At 32.8% G+C, this 14936-nt stretch overlaps 1 protein-coding gene across 3 annotated transcripts in view; it reads right to left on the bottom strand.

The window, feature by feature from the left end:
• CSMD3 (CUB and Sushi multiple domains 3) overlaps positions 1 to 14936 on the bottom strand; it is a 782968-nt gene that overhangs the window by 93986 nt on the left and 674046 nt on the right. For all 3 annotated transcript variants that reach the window (XM_072852006.1, XM_072852007.1, XM_072852008.1), the window contains 6 exons: positions 13509 to 13654; positions 10748 to 10828; positions 9488 to 9601; positions 3330 to 3518; positions 2773 to 2919; positions 10 to 198 (listed from right to left, as the gene is read on the bottom strand). In XM_072852006.1, coding sequence (XP_072708107.1) covers positions 10 to 198; positions 2773 to 2919; positions 3330 to 3518; positions 9488 to 9601; positions 10748 to 10828; positions 13509 to 13654 — 866 coding nt within the window. The remainder of the gene's footprint in view (positions 1 to 9; positions 199 to 2772; positions 2920 to 3329; positions 3519 to 9487; positions 9602 to 10747; positions 10829 to 13508; positions 13655 to 14936) is intronic.

Below are 14936 nucleotides of genomic sequence, written 5' to 3'. Positions count from 1 at the left end.
AGAATTTACCTTGACAAGCTGGGACTGGAACATCCCATGAGTAATAACCATATGGAGACTTCCTGCATACAGCAGTACTTTTCCCAATGAGCCGAAAACCTCGATCGCAAGCCCAGCGAACCATGCTGTTGAGCTGTCCACCTGTCTGACTGACAATGAAACCATGTGGAGGGGACTCTGGAGTACTACAGTAGAGAGCTTTAAAGATAAATATTGAATAAATAAAAGATGTATTTAGAATCCAGATTACAATTCTTGACAAATTCTTGTTGAATTCAGTGGACATCTGATAACAAACTGAGAAAACATCACTATAAGTTGTGGTATTTTGTATCCTGATCATGCATGCGTCAAGCAATTTCATTAAGTATAAAGATGAAAGAATAGGGGTTTATAAGGGCTTCATGTTTTAGTAGCCTCAAAGGAAATATAGTGATAGCTCACTTCTATAACTGGTTCTTTTTTTCACCATCTTATTTTTTAAATCATATAAGCTACAGAATTTTAGTTCATGATGAAATTTATTGCAACTGCATAAATTTCAGTAGTATACTTTTTTTTTTGAGAAGGAAACATCAAGGGCATACAGCATATAATGCTTTTTAAATAATCTTTTCCTTCTGGTCCTAAATAAGTTATTTCTTTCAAGTTCTGTGATACAATGAACTGAAGTGAAATAGCAAATTTAAAATAGATTTTAATCATATTTATGAGTGTCACCATAAATCCATGACAAAACCACTGAACCTGCTGGTTTTTTTGTGATTTCTTTAGAACACAAAAAGTCCTACAGAAGTCTTATTTAGGTACTATAAAAAAATAATAATTCAGAAATCTTTATGAGAGCAAAAAGATCTTTAAGAGATATAGTTTTTATAATCTGAAAGGATTCATGTACTTTAAGCCTCTCTGACATTAAAGATAGCTTACTTATTTTACTGTCATTATGCTTATATTTCTTTTAACTCACTTGTTCATTAAGTCCATGAGTACAAAGTCACTTGGTTTTGGCTACCTTGCCAAAGGAGCTGAGCAGAAGGGACTTACAACCTGGTAGCCAGTTTAAGATAAATGTTTGTTTAAGAATTTAAGTTGGTCTCTGATCATTTTGGTTCAAGGACAAGCCAAGACTGGTTAGCCAAGATGGCCATTTTCCCACTTTGTAGGAAGGAAAATTAAGTTGGAAGTTTGTTTCCAAGTGCTTCCTTCATGTTTTGAAGAAATATTGGTAATGATTGATATCTATTTTCTCAGACAAATAGAAAAGTGCTGCTTCACTTGCTCTTTAAGCCTTTCCATGTCCCATGACTTACTTCAGGTCAATGGTTTTCTCAGGCAAAGGCTTCCTCTGATCAGGATGGAGTCACGTGGCTGTTTGTTTACTCTTTATTAAATCAAGCAGCAGAATGAGATGCACTGCCATATCTTTCAAAGCACATACTATGAAAGTATTTTCTTCCTTATGCTAAATTGCTCCTGCCTTATACTCTTGGAAGAACCAGAGATACAGACATCTTTACTTCTTTAGTGTATAAGAAAATATACTGGTATTTTCTGAGTGAAACAGATCATTAGTAAATATTTCCTGTCTACCTCTCAACAGTTCTCCCGCTGCCAGTAGGGAAAGAGTTTTAAGAACTTTCCCTTCTTTCTCTCTTAACAGATCCAACAGGTACTACAGGCAATGAAAATAGGTACTATATAATATTTTGTGTCTAGCCAACTGTGAATTTTATTTAGCTATACAACAAACATTTTACCTCTCAGAAAACTGTCCTTTCCTAAGGGAAAGATGACATTGATACTGTTTTACAGACTGTTGTGAGCCTAATTATTTTTCTGCAATAGTGAAGTAGCCAAAAATTGAGTGAAGAAAAACAAAAAACACAGCAGAAAGAATTTTATATTTATTCTCTACGGCTTTACCTACTTCGTAAAGTGAAATTGTTTTATGCCAATAACTTATCTTGTATCTACAGATACTATCCCCAGTACTTTTCATTCTGTGTATTTCATGTCTGTGGTCATGGTAAAAAAATCAAATATAGATTTTGTGTAATCGCTGGAAATTGCAGCAGATCTACTTTAGCTTGATTAATGAATATTATTATCCTGTAAAAATTGATATTATATAATAATTCTATAAAAGCAATTATATAAAAATCAATCTTTGTTAAGTATCATCTTCACACACTATTCATAAATATGTTCATTTGGATTAATAACACAAACAATGTTGGCTTTTTTGACATACTAATTGATCTCTTCTAATACGGTTTGCTGCTAACCTTAAATTAAAGAGTTCAGTCCTTCAGGGTCTCACATTTTCCCACCTTATAGCTGCTCACTTCTGCTTTGTTGCCACTTCTTCCTCTGTCCCACCAAAAAAAGTTAATTATGAACTCTATAAAGTTCCAGTATGAAGAACAGAGGCACATGACTGCAAATCAATGATGGGAGGGAGAAGGGGGAAGCCGCTTCTTTAATCTTTAGTACTGGCTTATGCCATTTAAAAGTCCTGTGAAACATTTGCTTAAATCTCTACAGAGCACATGTGTTTCATATATCCTGCTTAGGGTGTGTGGGTCTTCTTGTGGGGAAAAACCTCACAAGATCAGTATCATCAGGTTCATACATAAAACAGATTGGATTTCCTTTCAGTCTGGGCAATTAATGTTACAAATATAACCTACATTACTCTTTTCACATAAATAACTATGTTCCATATTGAAATTTTATACACATTAAAGAAAGTAAGTCTAATTTACATACCTATATATCTTATCCTGAAACCTTTTTTATTGGTGCCATGATCTGCTGACCACCGGAGAAATACTTCATGGCCATTGCTGGTTATATTTAGAGAAGATGAATAGTCCCCACTGAGAGAAATGAGCAATGGGCTATGACTATTTGGTCCTTGATACAAGGAATAAAAAAAAAAAAAAAGGAGTTACAAAGTTTAAAATAACATACAATAAATTATATGCATACAATTAATATACATAGAAAACATCCTCCAAGCAAATGGTAAATTAATCTGAATTAAAAATGGAAGTTGACATTACATGTTATACACTAGAGAGTACATATTTGTTCAGAAACAAAATTATTTCTAAACATAAATAGTGGTACAATTTTGAAACACAGTAATCCAACAGCTCTTTGTAGCACAACAAATCCAAATAATTGCTTATTTAATTGCTTTTTTAAGATTTTTTGTAGTGACAAATTATGGTATGCATAAACAATATTAATTACACAGATGCAACGTAAAAATATATATAGAGAGAAAAAGTATCATCCAAAGTTGTGCATCCTATAGTTACCATCAAACACCTCAAGTATATCAAATTCTTTTTCTGTCTGGAAGAATTCAAAGAACATGCTGATATTATAACCCTTTTCCACAGTAATGGTCCACGCACACATCTGGAGATTTGGGTAGCTGTCAGGATATCCAGGGCTCAGTATTACTCCTGTTGAATCCAGACGCATTTCATTGGCTGGACAGAGCACTGTGAAACAGAAAGATTGGTAAAAAAGTCTAAAGCCCAGTTTCTATTTCATATGATTGGCAAGATTTTCCTGAGTTTAAAAGATCTGCATTACTCATTTTATTTCCATAAATACAGAAAGACTGACAACATTTTAGAAACAAAGTCAGTTAGTAGAAAAAAAATCTAAAGTAATGTTTATCTTGAAAAATAAGCCCTGCAACCCTCAGAAGTTATCAATTAATGAAATTTTTCTTCTTTCCTTCTCTAGAAGATAAGATATTCTTGTAGGCTGTGCTTAAGTACTAAATTGTTGCATTGTTCAAGAAGTGAACCATAGACTTCTCCCCCCCGATTACTATTACTGTCAGCAATAATCCCAGGTAAAGTCTTGCACAGAAAGCAAAACGAAGACACTGTGATTTTTGGTTGTCAGATTCTAAATAAAGAGTAATCAATCCATCCTACAACCTGTATAAAGCAGCACCTAGATTTTGAGATCCTCAGTCAAGCTCCAAGAACGTTGATGCACCTACATACAATGTAAGCACTATTCAGACATGATGCCTTTGGTCTAGAAAATAAACGACACACTTCAGGCTGACATTTTGTTGCTCAGTAGGACTCAGTAGGACTAATTAGACAAGAATATGACTTGTGCTAATCCAGCTACCTAGTTTTTAGATTCATAGAAACCTCAGAAAATGCTAGGTTATTGCCTTTATTGCCTCAATAAAACCCATTGAAATTTTGTTTTTCCTTCACCACACCTAATACAGTCCAATTTCTTTCCTATCTCTTACCAAAATAAGAGTTCTTAAAATCAAAGCCTATGACTAGCAGTGAAGACATTGGTGCTATAATCCTGAATAAGCTAGAGAATCTCAGGCTGACTTTGGGCAATTCATCTAATTGCTCCTCCTTTTAAAAACAGGTGCAACAGTTCACCATATGACAAACACTTTCTGAGGAAATAAAGATCAAATTAGGAGGAAAAAAAATAGGCAATTTGTGCCCCACTTAGAAGTAAAAATCCAAATATCACCCTGAGACATATATATATTTATTTTAACTCCATATTCTTCATCATCCTTCAGTTCTTTGGTAAGCATAACAGATGTGTAACTGTGTCATATATGTTATGTGCATATTGAATCTATATCTACAAACCACTTCCTTTTTACTAAATCTGTGTATGAGAGATTTTTGGCTACACATTCACATTTCTAGTGAACTCTTACGTTCAGACAACTGGATACTTTCCTCTTTCTAACAGAGAGACAGACTATTTCCCTGATGAGTAGATGTAAGTCAGTTGAAGAAGAAATTATAAAAATCTTAAGTTCTTAATTGCTGACAGCCTTTTTCCCAAATTTAACTCTAGGAAATAAGAAAAGGAACAGGCTTTACCCTTTTCTCTAAAACATTGCTGGGAGAGGCTAGACCCCACAACATTAGAGTGTTTCCTGTAGGGATAAAAGACGACACCTGCTCCATCCCTGCCGACTTCTTCAGCACATATTGCCTACCACGCCTTCACCTTACTCTAAAGAATTATTTTTTCTTATATTCCACACCATATTCTGAAGTTATTAATCTCCAATTTATAGCTGTGCTAGAAAATACATAGCAGCCTTGGCTATTCTTAATTGTCATAGTTTCAGGAGGAATGGAGGATGCTAGCAAGATAAATGCTACTTTGTAAATAACTTATCACCACTATTTAAGGCAGCTGCTGGAATTGAGCAAAATGGTGTTTAGAAGTATGATGAAGAGGCTTGATTTTGAATTTATCTGGATTCACTAGGTCTACACAGAATAACAATCTCATTAAATAAAAATATTTGATATTACCATGTTATTGGAACTTTTTTCAAGAACTGGTTTTGCTTCATGATATATGAACAAGTGCCTACAGTTTATTCAGAACCGAACACTGCTAAACAGGAGCCTTAAAATCTGTTTTTTATATTCACAACTAACACTTACATGGAAGTGAGTTAGTACTGAGCCATTACAAGTTACACAAGAAAATAATAGGATCTTAGATTTCTCAAGAACACTGAAAATAATATCATCTTATTAAACACAAAAATCAGATTTTTATGTGGAAAAAGTCATTGGATTATGAAGAGACATAGAGAACGCAGAAAAGCAGAGAAAGAGAGAGAAAAAAGAATAATCATATTCATAAACAAAACTCATAAGAATCATAGAATGGCTTGTATTGGAAGGGACCTTTGAAGATCATCTAGTCCAACTCCCGGCCACAGGCAGGGACATGTTTCACTAGATTAGGTTGCTCGAAGCCCCATCCAACCAGACCTTGAAAAAGAGAAAGGAATCTGTCCATATATTTTAAAATATTCATCCCTCACTTTCAAAATTAGCATCTAATCACTAAATTTAAATAGTCGTTTCTCATGTCCTGTGTTTGTCTCAATTAATCAAGAAGAAATTGAATATAACACCTTCACTCCACATGAGAAAACTCATATGGCTAGAATATAGCTGTCAGACTACAGTGCTGGGCCAGTTGTGATACAGACTTTACCTCAAGCAAATGAAAGAACAGATCCTCTCAAGCTTTATCTGTACATATGTCTATATAAACACACACAGAGAGGTGTGACAGGAAGGCAGGAAGAGCATCATAATAATCTGGCTGCACTAGCTTGTTTACAGCTAGTTTTGCTGTTTCCATATGATTCTGCTTTGCAAACTGTCCTCAATTTCAGGATCTCCATGTAAACATCCCTCAGGAATTTTACAGAGAGCTTAAAGACTTATTTCTGTACAATGGATTCTCTTGGGAATCGGTAGCTAAGTTTTTTTATGAATCTGAGCTAGTGTAGCTGAGATATAGCTGAGAGTCATCATTCAATAATTTTCTTGGGGTCTTCTAATTATGATGCAAAATACAGTTTGAATCTTCTTACTCTGAAGCTTTCATTTTATGCTGAAAGTAGAAGCTAATTCCAAGGAAAATTAAAGGCAAAGTTACATGCTGTGTATGGGAAATACTCTATTTTAACAAAAGAAGATGATAGGCATTGGCATAAGCTTGTGGAAGTTAGTGATTATTTTCTGATCTAAAGAAGGAAATCTTCAAGAATTTTAAGAAATGCTCATCCAACTGATACATATCACAGAAAAACAGAAAAAAAGGCGACATAGTTTTAAATAGTACTAAATGTGGTGTAAACTAACCTGTAACAATTAAAATCACCAAATAAAATCTTAAATAGATTTTGCTTCAATATTTTCTCCTAGGGATACCTCATTATTGACTACTATATCTTTACTGCAATACATTAGATTCAAAACTAAAATATTGTTATTTAAATTCTGTTCAGCAGCACTCTTCAGATTCAATAAATGAATATTATATGTGGGTATTAATTTATTTCAAGTTAAAAATTGAAGCAAAATTCAACAAAACTCACTTACTGGCTAAAGTATCTAACGTATGGACAAGGTTAAGGCAACAGAAGTTAACACTATGAAGCGTTAACAATAGATACTAACAATATTAAGTTACTAACAATAAACATATGCTCTTCTTGGTGAAAAGAATTAGTAAACTAATACAAATATGAACCAACAAAAGAGCTGAGTTTATTCCTCCAGAGTGACTCTTATGTAATGTGTCACAGCCTGCACAATTAAAGTATGGTAGCTTATACATAAACCAGTGTAGTATACTAAAATCATGAAAGACATAAATATTAGGCATATGATTTTGCTGCCTCTAGATTCCACAAAGCTCTCTATTGATCTGGGTTTCAATATTGAAATTTAACTTACATATTGCTATCTTCAGACTTACACATTATATAAATAAATACAAGAAAAAATTATGTTACTGCTTATTCTAGGTGGCCAGTTTGGTGATTTTAAACATGTTTTCACTAATTCCTTTGACTCTTTTTTTTTTTTTAACTTTCTGAGTCTACTAACTCTGAAGATTATGTTAATTTCATTCAGCTTTAGACTGAAATGATAAGAGCACTGATTTAATATTTAGTATTTGATCCAATATTTAGCATTTATACGGGACAGAGAAAAGATTAACTATGGTAACTGAAGTCATCACTCGAGTTTTTGTCTTGGGTCTTGCAATGAATATAAATATGCCTTCAGCAACATGTGCTGAGAGAATGCCTCAAGATCAGCACATATGTCTCTGTTTGTCCTTTCTATTGTTACATCATTTTAACATTTAAAGCAGTGCCTGGAGGTTACTATGGTTTTCTACCCCTTAAATGCTATGAGCCTGCTAAGTTAGGATTTTAATTTAAATTGGGGTGTTGGAAGCTATTCCTAAACACAATTGTACCTAAATAAATGTATGGATTTTCAGAAATGATCAGTGTTAAAGTTCTTATAAAACTCACAATTCAAGATCACTATGCATTTTTAAGAACTAGACTTACTGCTAAAAATTATTTTGACTTTTGCATAGTTTTGTGCATAAAACCAGGGGAAAATTTATTAAAGTTTATTAAAGTTTATTATTAAAGTTTATTCAGCAGTAGTAGTTAACCCTTCCAGTTTTTTCAGGAATGCAGGGAAAGGCTATATTTATAAGACAGTAATTTTTCAACTCTCAGCTGAAAACTGAGTTGAACATTGTAGTCATAATTAAGTTCTAAAAATTAGTATACTGACATTTAAATTCGTAATAATTAAATTGTGCACATTTGAAACTTCAGAAATTACTAAGAAACAGTCAAATATTAAAGCTTTACTTGTAAAACTAGTAGATTTATTCAAAATTAATTTACTATTTCCAAATAAATCTTTCATCATGAGTGTTTTATAGATATGCTAATTAATTAAAATTGCTGGGGGAAAAAACCCCAAAAACGTCTGATTGGTAGAAAACCCAGATGGCAGTATTTTTCATTTAATACAAATGTAAATCAACTGCATTTATAATGACTGATTTGGGAAAGTATTTTAATCTTGCAGTAGATGTCAGAATATTAAGCTTAGGAGTAGATGGATCACGAAGGAATATCACAACAACTAGCAGGATTCAAAATGGCTTTTGTTTACATAAATTATACTTTTATGAGGCTGTGGGGTTTGTTTTGGTTTGGTTTCATTTGTTTTTTTTCCCCTTGAAATGTCTTATCATACATGTTTATAACTGTATGTCCTTATTTATCTTTCTGGAAATTAATGGAAGAATTAGTAAGAAAACATACATGTGCCCATCACTGAAACTTTAAAGAGATTACTTTTTTTTTAAATAAATCATGTGCAAGGTTTATCTCCATCAGCTCCCTTATTGGTTTGGTATGAAAGAAAACTCTAGCATTTTCTTCAAAAATGGTGGAAAAATGCTGTTCTAGCATAACACATCAAATGTCAGCTTAATAAAGATTGGTTTAAACTGTGATGTTAGTGGTTGGTAAGATTGTAATCTTGTTTTGACCTCAGCAATGAGGTAGTGTTATATCTCTGTATTCAGTTTTCAATAAAAGGCAGAAAATATGAACACACACAGACATACACACACACATAGAGAAAACCTATTCTTTAGAATACGCTGAATAAAAGTGGAAGCACTTAAAGCTGTACTGAAAAATGATGTCATGACCTTGTTCACCCAAATCCATCCTATGTTAATTTAGCATTTTTTTAAATTTCCATATAGATTTTCATACTATTAAGTTCAAGATAAAATGAGATAATCTCATTATTTATTAAATTTAGACTCCCTCCAAAAAGAGAATTGTGAAATTATTTTCACAAAGCAGAGCAGCAGTCCTTTAAACTCATAAAATTCATTAAAACATTACTAATTATTTTGCATTAATATTTGACACATATTCACCATAACAAACTAATAATATTGGGAATAGCATCAAAAAGTCTGAAATATTTTCAGTGTGCCATCTTATGCAAAGACATAGTGAAGGGTATTTAAGGAATCGCCATTCAGCTGGTCTGGCAGGAGGAAAAGAAAAAGGAGAAAAAACCTTGACAAGTAGGTGGTGCTCCATCCATCTGAAGCCTTTCACCTAGTCGGCATGTCAGAATCTCATTACCAACCAATGTAAAGCCTGGTTGACACTGGTATCTTATTATGTCTCCTGTTTGGAAAAATAAAACAAGACAAAACACAAACAAACAAAACATTAAACAGCAATTAACTGAGACTTTTAGCTTTGAAAACATTGTTGATTAATGACGTTTCTTGCTGCCATATATAATGGGCTAAATGACCTCTGGCACAAACAACTTCGATTAGTCTAAGAAATGCGGTAAATGAGCATTGTGTTGCACACTATGCTGCATCTATCACTGTTTTCCACCATATTATCAGTTGGATAGTTTGCTAATTTGTCTGGGTTTGACTGATGCTGTGTGAACCATGTGTCCACAAAGCTTTAAGCAATATAATTTATTGGATAACCATTATGGAACTAAATAAAGAGATAAGATCAAGTCAGTAATCCATACAATCCTGAGGGGAAAAAAAGTAAATAGGAACTGGATTTAGTTGATGATATCTAAATCTGGCATGGTGAGAATTAGAAATTGTCATTTTTTAATTAAGAAATTAAAAATTCATATAGTTTTATGTACCAATAACAAAAATTGTACATCCCAGCAGTTTTCTTTTGTCCAGACTACAGAGCAGGAAAACAAAAAAAAGTCCTTTCTCTTTGTTACCAATATAACTAATCAAATATTGGTATATATTAAAAATAAATGTTTTCTCTGTCATGATGTGAGCAAAACTAGCTGGTCAGACATCTGATGTCTGATCATGTAAGTCATATTTCTTTGAACAATAGGTGGCTAAGTAATATTATTAACATGTCTTAGAAGGTCAGAATGTCATCCTCTTCTCAGATCCTCCTAATTTTTATAAATTTGATTTTAGGTCACAGAATCTTAATTCTGGTAGAGAATATACTATTGCTACATTGTTTTTTGTGGGTTTTGGCTGTTTGTTTCAGTATAAGATAATGTTTTATATTAAACATTATGAAAAATGTATTTTTAAATTAAGTTAATTAGAAAGTAGTTACTATGTTACTTATACGTGATCTCTGAAACATACATGGGATTCAGGAAGTATAGGGAAGAGGAATGACTTCTTTAAAATTTTATTTTCAAATATAAATCTAACATATTGCAGGCATGATTTGCACCCTGAAAGGCAAGAAATTTCTGTGCATAGCAGTCCTTATTTTTGAAAAAAATGTTGCTTTTATTTTCTCTTGTATTACCTATTTCGAATTCATCGTCCTCAGTTAGAATTTCAGCATTTGGTATATTTGTTGGAGGCTGGCAGACCCGGAGCTGATAAGCTATAAACAGGAAAAAAGTACAGCTGACATTCCCATAGTTAGTCAGTTAACATAGGCATGCAAACATAACTGAATTAATACCCACATTAACAGGATAAAAATAAACATCTATTCATTTACTTTGAAACTTTCAAGAGAATCAAAAGAAAGGAAACACATCAATTTCAGAATTAATGAAAAATTGGAAATTGCATCTGTGTTCTTAACTAGTTATTTAATTTCAGTGGCAAAACCCTCTTCGTAAATAACCTAAGCAGCTTAGAAGTGGTTGCCAATTTTCTCACTTAAGTGATCTTATCTGAAAAGCAAATATTTTTTGTATTGTGCAATCATTGTTTTGTTTGTTTGGGTTTTTTTACAATACATTTTTACTGCTGAACTCTTCCACTTATGAAATTTTGTCATAAAGACAAGTTTTAGAATCCAAAAGATTCTACGCAGAGACAGCATAACTCATCGACAGAAGCATTTTGAACATGAAATTTCCCAGTAAATGAATAGTTGTGGAGCACATCTCACCTGCAGATAGAGTCAGAGAATAATTCTGCTTTCAAGCTTCTCATTTGAAGTCTCACATGAAATAATTTTCTGAGTTTTAACACACATATGCAACAGCCAGGCAAAATAATTAGGTGAAACAAGTGATAAAAAAGACAAGTAGGAAGAGTATGCAGAAGCTATATAGCTTTATTTTTTTACAGAGAACCTATGGGGATGGGCCTGTGTTTGGACACAGACAAAATTCCCTTCAGTCTGAATGCAATTAAGACAGAAATCCAGCCAAAGAAGTCACACTGAAGTATTTATACTGACAGTGTAGTCTTCCACGTTTTAAGGTGTACAGTCAAGTTGATCAATGGGTCAAGTATGCCTGGTTTTCACTGATATCAATTTTTCATATAGTATTGTTTTATAGCATCTCTCATTAGCAAGGAAACATTATCTACTTATGGCAGATGACAATTCAGCTTCAGTTATACACATCTTTGTTACTTCCTGTGCTTGGATCCTTTAGTAATCGAATGGGTCAAACTTTTGTCAATCACAAAATTTATATTTTAGCCAGGTAAGATCTTTTGTTGCTCCTGAGTCACCCATATTTGACATCTTCCTGTTGCACTCCTTTTTGTCAATCGTCTAATGAAGAGCCAATTAAATCAGTGAATCAGAAAGCTAGCATCCTGCCTTAGGATAAAGTAATTTAAAATAAAACACACCAAGCAAACATGGCACAGCTGTGCTATTTGCATTTAAAATAAAAGATCACCAACAATTAAAAAATTGATTCAATAAACAATTCACATCATTTATCTCAAATGTCTCTTATTTAGGGGTATAATTCATTTTAATCCCCAAATTATCTATTTTAAATAAATTTGACTCCTCTCACTGCCTTGCCTTTATTGCTATAAATTATGTGTAGCTGATATGAAGGATCAGAGACTCAAGGATACTGAGAGATTTATTTATCTTGACAACATCAATCCAAAAAGTGTTTTAAGTTTCTTCATGAATAATCCTTTGTGCTGCTCAGTTTTCATCTTTATTACACATTAGAACACACACTTGTGGAATGACAATTGCCACAATAACAAAAGAAACAAGTACAAGGAGATCAAGTTCTTTAGAGACATTTTATTACTAGGTATGAGTATTTTTACATGTGTTTGGTCATATACTGATATATTTGTATATATCAATACATATCAATTCATATATTGATGAACACAAAGGGTCACTTTGTCCTTCACAAACTGCTACACACAATTTAGATGCCCAGATTTGGAATGAAAATTCTGACCCCCCTCTGCCTAATCCTACTGGACTCTATACTCCATAATCAATTCAAGTGCCGTTGCTGCTGTTGTTTTCATTGTGGGATTTAGGTCTTTCTTGCTTTGCTTTGTTTTGTTTAAATTAAAGTTCCTTTAATCCCCCCAGTTCTGTCTATCTGTATTCATCTTGGTTTTTATTAAGTCAAAAAGAAAGCTTTCTAGTCCCCAAATCTGATCAGGATCCAGAAAACAGACTGTAGTCTGTCCATGTTTCCTGGAATAGTCAATCCAACAGGCATTCACACAGCACCTAAAAACACCCTTGCTTCTGAATCTCTTTCCTTGTAATTATGGGAATGCAAGAGAACACTTGGCCACAGAAGGTTTGGATGACTACAAAAAGAGGTGGAATTAGGTGCATTAATACTTATGTATTTTAATTCAGTCAGCTCTTAATTCAAGGGCAGTTTAATGTTAACTACACAGTATAGTTCACTATCATTGAAATCTCTAGAACAACAGTACTTCAAAAAATTCAAATATCTACGAGAAATTTAATGACCCCCACAAACATTTAGATTACAAAGGAATTTTAGAAGCATTGTAAGCAGTGAGAAGATTAGCACCTTGAACTGCAGGGTCTTGATGCTACCTTCTTTGCTCATGTCTCTTCACAGTGCATTCTTTTTTTGCTTGACTACTAGTAAATTTAATATCTGGTCAAGAAAATAGCTTGTTTTCATCATTCATATTAGTCTTTCATATGTTTGCATTACCCTAGTAGTGGTCAGTCATATTAATAATAGCAACTCTTCTTAGAAAAAGTAACTAAAGTAATTTTTTCCTGAGATTTTTCCTGCAGTAACCAGTACAGACAGTGAAAAGGTGCAATTTGTCACACTTACCATGGTAACTAAGTACAAAGAAGCCACTGGTAGTAAAGTCACTGTGGAACTTGATCAGAATCTGATTGGAAGTGCTATAGACTGATTCTAATGCAGTGTTCCCACTAAATTGTCCAATTTGAGGAGAAGTTTGGTCTGGTCCATCCCTAAGAAAAACAGATAGAAAAATATTTTTTTGCCCAAACAAATAATTTAATTTCTCCAAATTTTAATATAATGTAGTAAAATTTCTCTAGCTTACTCTAAAAGGCATGAGTCATCTAAAATCAGATAAAACAGACATTAAGGGCTGAAAGCCTTTTGAAATTCAATATGTGGATTGGAGTATAGCAAATAGTAGCTTAGAGGACCATCAAAATTTATTAGAAAGATGCTCCATTCAACCACCTTTTGGAAGTAATATTCTTATTTTAAAATAAAAATTGCAGCAAGCTCAAAATGACTGAATTTGTGATCATACTTCATCTCCTGCCACAAACTGTGCTCAAGTTTACCTATCCATGCTTTCAAATGTGGTTATCAGAAAATAAATAAACAAATGTAATACTGTTCATCTGCCCCAGTCTTTTGAATTTGGTTATTTCTAGGAAAATTAAGAGATTAATACTATTTATTTTTTAAAAGACAATGAGTGAATATTGGCTTAACTAAAAATAGAAGCAAAATGCTTATACTCTATTGAATACAAGATTCCACTTGAAATCTGCATGTGGGCAGTTATAAATGCAGATTTTATTGATAATTATTTTAAGGATGCTACTTTTAGAAATTCTCTGTCAGAATTTTTTAACCTAGTTTTTTCCCTCCACAATTAAATATTATAATGCTATAATTTGTAATTTATAGTACATATGGACACATATGAGTTCATTTAAAGTTTGTTTTTATGACTCGTTTAGAGTTTTCTGAATCAATGTCTTGCTGAGAGAGATGTGCCATGCATTTTTTATAAATGTTTGTGTCTCTTTGGCTCAGGTAAAAATTCATATGAATGTTGGTAGTTTTAACCAAAACTAAGTATGACATGCAGTTGGCTAATTTCTTAAATCCTTGTTCACATATATTGATCGATATTAAGTTGTACTATTTATTATGATTTAGACAATACATGTACTGCCGGTAAGATCACTGCTACCTTGTGGAAGAATGAAATACTGATTTCAATAGAAAAATTAAATCAAAGTTAGAACTGAATAATAGTGGGACTGTACAGAGGACAAAATCATGATGCAAAGGCATTACATTTTTGTACTCACTTCCTTCCAGATCAGAATGGATTAACATTGCAAGTTTAAATTTTCTGTCATTGGCATAAGATATTTTAACTGAAAATAATTTCAAAATAAAATTATGGATATTTTTTATTTTGAAAATTTTGCAGTAATACATTTGTCCAAATTCTCGCACATTACCCCGTTCCCTTCCATT

This window comes from Ciconia boyciana, chromosome 2 (assembly GCF_034638445.1).
Source record: "Ciconia boyciana chromosome 2, ASM3463844v1, whole genome shotgun sequence".
Classification (NCBI taxonomy): domain Eukaryota; kingdom Metazoa; phylum Chordata; class Aves; order Ciconiiformes; family Ciconiidae; genus Ciconia; species Ciconia boyciana.
The sequence above is the reverse complement of the archived record's forward strand: the minus strand, read 5'-3'. Positions and strand labels throughout refer to the sequence as shown.